Below are 5,070 nucleotides of genomic sequence, written 5' to 3'. Positions count from 1 at the left end.
TTTTTTGTAGAAACAGGGTTTTGCTATGTTGCCTAGGCTGGTCTCCAATTCTTGGGCTCAAGCAGTCCACCTGCGTCAACTTCCTTAAGTGCTAGGGTTATAGGCATGAGCCACCATGTCCGGCCTAAGGTTGCCCACTTCTCTTTATTCCAGCTGTCCCTTTGGACTCGTATTAATGTCTTTTTTCACTCTTGGTCAGGTGTGATGGCTCACACCTGTAATCCCAGCACTTTGGGAGGCCAAGATGGGCGGATCTCTTGAGCACAGGAGTTTGAGACCAGCCTGGGCAACATGGTGAAACCTCTTATCTTAAAAAAAGTGTGTATATGTGTATTTTTCTTCAGTTTTGATGATAGTTCACAGACTTTTTTCCTGGTGTGTTCCAGGAGTCTCTGGTCATGTAATCTGTGGTAGATTTTTCATTGAGGTATGGTTGTCCTCTTTTCAACCTAAAAATCACCTTGGAAAGTAAGCTGAACAACCTATACGTAGACATTTTAGGAGTATTGGGGTTCTCTAGTTCTTTATATATGGTATTTCTCTGTGCTTATTAATTAGAGCCACACTGTACCTGGTGTTTAATAAGCTCTTGCAGCCAGGCGTGGTGGCTCATGCCTATAATCCCAACACTTTGGGAGGTCAAGGTGGGCAGATCGCTTGAGGTCAGGAGTTAGACCAGCCTGGCCAACATGGCGAAACCCTATCTCTATTAAAAATACAAAAATTAGCTGGGCGTGCTGACGCGCACCTAAATCCCAGCTACGTGGGAGGCTAAGGCAGGGGAATTGCCTGAGCCTGGGAGGTGTAGGTTACAGTGAGCCAAGATCATTCCACTGCATTCCAGCCTGGGTGACAGAGCAAGACTCCATCTCAAAAATAAAATAAAATAAAATAAAAGCTCTTGCTTTCAAGGAAACCTTAATCTATTTGGTTTTTTTAATAGAGTAATTTTTAGTACAGTAAAACAGTTTGTGAGATTTTAAATTTTTTTCTGACTATAAAACATTTGTATTAAATATAGAAATCTTCAAATTTAGAATAATATAAATCTAAAAAATAGACACCTGTAATCCTACTTCCTACCTAATGGCAGCTGTTATTGATATTTATTTATATTTTCATCACACTGCATCATACTATATATACACAAAATGTGTTTTTATATATATGTGACATATATACACATATATACATATATATTACATATTATTCACACATGCACATACATAGTTTGAGTATCTCAAATTCAGAATGCTCCAAAATTTGAAACTTTGAGTCTCAATGTGATGGTTAAAGGAAGTATTCTTTGGAGCTTTTTGGATTTCAGATTTTCAGATTTGGGGTGCTTAGCTACTAATGCAGATATTCCAAGATCCCACAAAACCCTAAATCCAAAACACTTCTGGTCTCAAGCATTTCGGATAAGGGATACTTGACATTTATGGAGTTCAGAGTATATTCTATATGTAGGTTTGTATTCTCCTTTTTTTCCTAAAGCTCATATCACACATTTTTGTGGGATTCAGGTAAAAAATTTCCAGCCCACATAACACAGCACAGATTTATACCAGAAAAATAGCTAAGTTTTGACTCCCAGGATTAAGCTGTTTTTGTACAAAAGTATATGTTTAGCCCATGTGTTCCTGATGGTTAGCTTCCTCATTATGATCATGCATTACAAATGGAGGGGGGATCTCTTTTGTATTTTCTTTTTTTTTTTTATGATTAAATGCCAAAGGCTGGTTCTGACGAAAGCTAACAGTCCACAGTCTTGAAGGCAAGTGTTTTAACTTGAATTCCTTCTAGATGACTCAGAGCTGCTGGGGAGTAAGGATAGTGTAGCAAGAAAGGCCCCTCCCTGAGCCCCATTGCCCAACACAGGATGATCTCAGTGGTCTGAGAGCCAGGGACCCCTGGGAAAGTTCTGGTAACCAGTTTCAAAGTAGCTGGAATACATCCACTCATCCATGCTCCTCCAGCTCTTCATTCACAATTTTCTTTTTTTTTTTTTTTTATTCCGTCTCAAAAAAAAAAAAGAAAAAGAAACATTTGTTTTTTGTTGTTGTTGTTGCTGTTTTTAGAAGAAAGAAAGAATAAAAGAAGAAAAAAGAAAAAAAAAAGAATGAAGAAAAGAAAGAGGAAGAGGGAGAGAGAACTGGGGTGTTGCTTTATTGCCCGGGCTAGAATGCAGCCTAAAAATGCGTATGCCTGTAATTGTGTTTAATAATAGAGACATGAAAAAAAAAAATGAGGGAAGAAAATAACAAGCAGCCAACCAATATTTCATTTAAACCTGTAAATAGGCGTGATGTGGTACCGATAAGAGTATATATTTTGTGTATTTAAAGTGTAGAGTTCTATAAATGTTAATTAAGTCTACTTGTTCTGGATCTGAGTTCAAGTTCTGGACATCAATGTTAACTTTCTCTCTTTTGTATTTTCTCTTAGGTAGTTCGAGGACACTACAAAGGGCAGCAAATTGGCAAGGTAGTCCAGGTGTACAGAAAGAAATATGTCATCTACATCGAGCGGGTGCAGCGTGAGAAGGCCAATGGCACCACAGTCCATGTGGGCATTCACCCGAGCAAGGTATGTTCAAGGACTGAGTGGCAATAGCAGTCATGGAGTGTGTCGGTACTGTTAAAATTATTGGTGTTTTGGTACTCCCTGCACAGGTGGCTGAGGTAGGCCAGGTGGGCTTGATTGATTCAGTAGCTTTGTGATGTCAGCAAGGATCCAGATTTTTCTTCTCTTTTCTGTTTTGCCTTTCTTGGTGGTGGCTGTGTCTTTAAACTGCCAGAGGCTTCCAAGTGTTCCAGGCATCACTTCCCCACTATATAATATTCAGTGGGATAAGAGAGAATGTATCTCCTGTGGCCCTCATGCCTGCCTAGTGGAACATGCTATTTATCCTTTGTGTTCCTATTTAATATTGTGTCATAGGGTCTGTTTTCCCTCCAGAGTTTCAGTTCCTTAAAGGCTGAGTGGTTGAGGTCTCACTTAACTTATGATGTCTGTATTGCTCAATAGCTGGTGAGAATGCAGAAATAAAGATCTATTTTCTCACTCCCAACAGGTGGTTATCACCAGGCTAAAACTGGACAAGGATAGGAAAAAAATTCTTGAACGCAAAGCCAAGTCTCGACAGGTTGGAAAAGAGAAAGGCAAATATAAGGAAGAACTTATTGAGAAAATGCAGGAATAAATATAACCTCTTGTGCAACCGTGGTTTAACTGTAGATTTTTAGGCTAGTGTGTATTTCTTTGGAACTTTTCAGAATGTCTCTGGGAGGTTTCGTTTCCTGTTTTGTTACCTGTGCCTCTGTAAATCTACTTTTACAATTTTGATTAATAATGTTATGAATAAAAATAGGAAATGCTTTCTAATTCCAAATGGTATATGCTTTGTTTTATAAATAAAATCCACTTGCTATCAATTCGCCTTTGCCAGTCTTTCCTTTTTAATGTGTGGAACAGCAAAATCCCAGGGGTAGGGTTAAACAGCGTTCCTATTGCCTGGACCCCTGTGCTAATGGAGTAGAAAGGGCAGGGCTCTAGTCCTTTTTTTTTTTTTTTTTTTTTTTTAATATAGACAGGTCTCACCATCTTGCCCAGGCTGGTCTTGAACTCCTGGGCTCAAATGGTCCTCCTGCCTTGGCCTCTAAAAGTGTTGGGATTACAGAGTGGGGCTCTAGTCTTTGATGCCGGGGTTTGCCCCACTCAGTAGCAGTCATAATGTGCTGATGTACTCAGGGCCCCACTGTCACATCTCAGGCTTGATGGATTGCTCTCTGGTCTCCTGACTTGCACTTCCCCAGCTTTCTCTCCAGGTGCCAAGCAAACCAAATCATGTGCAAGCTCCCTGACTGGGCTCATCTTCCCAAAGTTTTGACTTTGCAGGTGCCATTTTCATGCAACTAAAATGCCCCTTTTCCTCTGGAACTAACTTGGGAAACTGGCAGCCTACAGGCAAGATTTGACTCAGATGGTTTTTGTCCATATATTTTATAATTTTTTTTTTTTGAGACGGAGTTTTGCTCTTGTTACCCAGGCTGGAGTGCAATGGCACGATCTCGGCTCACCGCAACCTCTGCCTCTTGGGTTCAGGCAATTCTCCTGCCTTAGCCCCCTGAGTAGCTGGGATTACAGGCACACTCCACCATTCCCAGCTAATTTTTTGTAATTTTTAGTAGAGACAGGGTTTCACTGTGTTGACCAGGGTGGTCTCGATCTCTTGACCTCGTGATCCACCCATCTCAGCCTCCCAAAGTGCTGGGATTACAGGCGTGAGCTCATATTTTATAATTTTTAAAAATTTCCAACATTTAAAATGTGGGAGACTCCACAGAGAATCACCTGATTCACCTGGCTGCACAGAGCTCTCCCTGCTTTGCACAGTGTTAAGTGTAGCTGAGGGCTTGGCGGGTCCCTATCACACCTGCTCTGCTACCATACCCTTCTTATCTGGGCTTCATTGACCCCCACATTCGATTCCTGGTCCAACGTTCATTCAAGATTTAGTTCCGGCTGGTCGTGGTGGCTCACACCTATAATCCCAGCACTTTGGGAGGCGAAGGCAGGCGGATCACCTGAGGTCAGGAGTTCGAGACCAGCCTGGCCAACATGAAGAAACCCTGTCTCTACTAAAAATACAGAATTAGCTAGGTGTGGTGGCACACAGCTGTGATCCCAGCTACTTGGAAGGCTGAGGCAGGAGAATCACTTGGGAAGCGGAGGTTGCAGTGAGCTAAAATCACGCCATTGCACTCCAGCCTGGGCAACAAGAGCTAAACTTTGTCTCAAAAAAAAGATTTAGTTCCTTTGGCCAGGCACAGTGACTCATGCCTGTAATCCCAGAACTTTGGGACACTTGCGGGAGGATGGCTTGAGCCCAGGTGTTTAAGACCAGCCTGGTTAACTAGTGTGACCCCGACTCTACAAAAAATAATTTTTTTTTAATTAGGAAAAAAAATTAGCTCCTTTATCTGAGAGGTAGGTAGTGGATAAAAATTTTTAAAAAGTTTATCTCCAGGGTCACATCTAAAATCCCCTTTCCCTGTGAAAAAAAAA

General features: G+C 41.2%; 1 protein-coding gene across 1 annotated transcript in view; it reads left to right on the top strand.

Annotated features, from left to right (window-relative positions):
- Window positions 1-3,437, top strand: part of RPL26L1 (ribosomal protein L26 like 1) — an 11,466-nt gene extending 8,029 nt beyond the window's left edge. Inside the window, exons 3-4 of the mRNA XM_017547666.2 lie at window positions 2,449-2,589; window positions 3,077-3,437. Coding sequence (XP_017403155.1) covers window positions 2,449-2,589; window positions 3,077-3,205 — 270 coding nt within the window. The 3' untranslated portion in view covers window positions 3,206-3,437. The remainder of the gene's footprint in view (window positions 1-2,448; window positions 2,590-3,076) is intronic.
- Window positions 3,438-5,070: the final 1,633 nt, after the last annotated feature.

The sequence above is a fragment of the Cebus imitator genome, unplaced genomic scaffold (genome assembly GCF_001604975.1).
Source record: "Cebus imitator isolate Cc_AM_T3 unplaced genomic scaffold, Cebus_imitator-1.0 Scaffold200, whole genome shotgun sequence".
NCBI classification, from domain to species: Eukaryota; Metazoa; Chordata; class Mammalia; order Primates; family Cebidae; genus Cebus; species Cebus imitator.
Note: the sequence above shows the minus strand (reverse complement) of the source record. Positions and strands in the feature narration are given on the sequence as shown.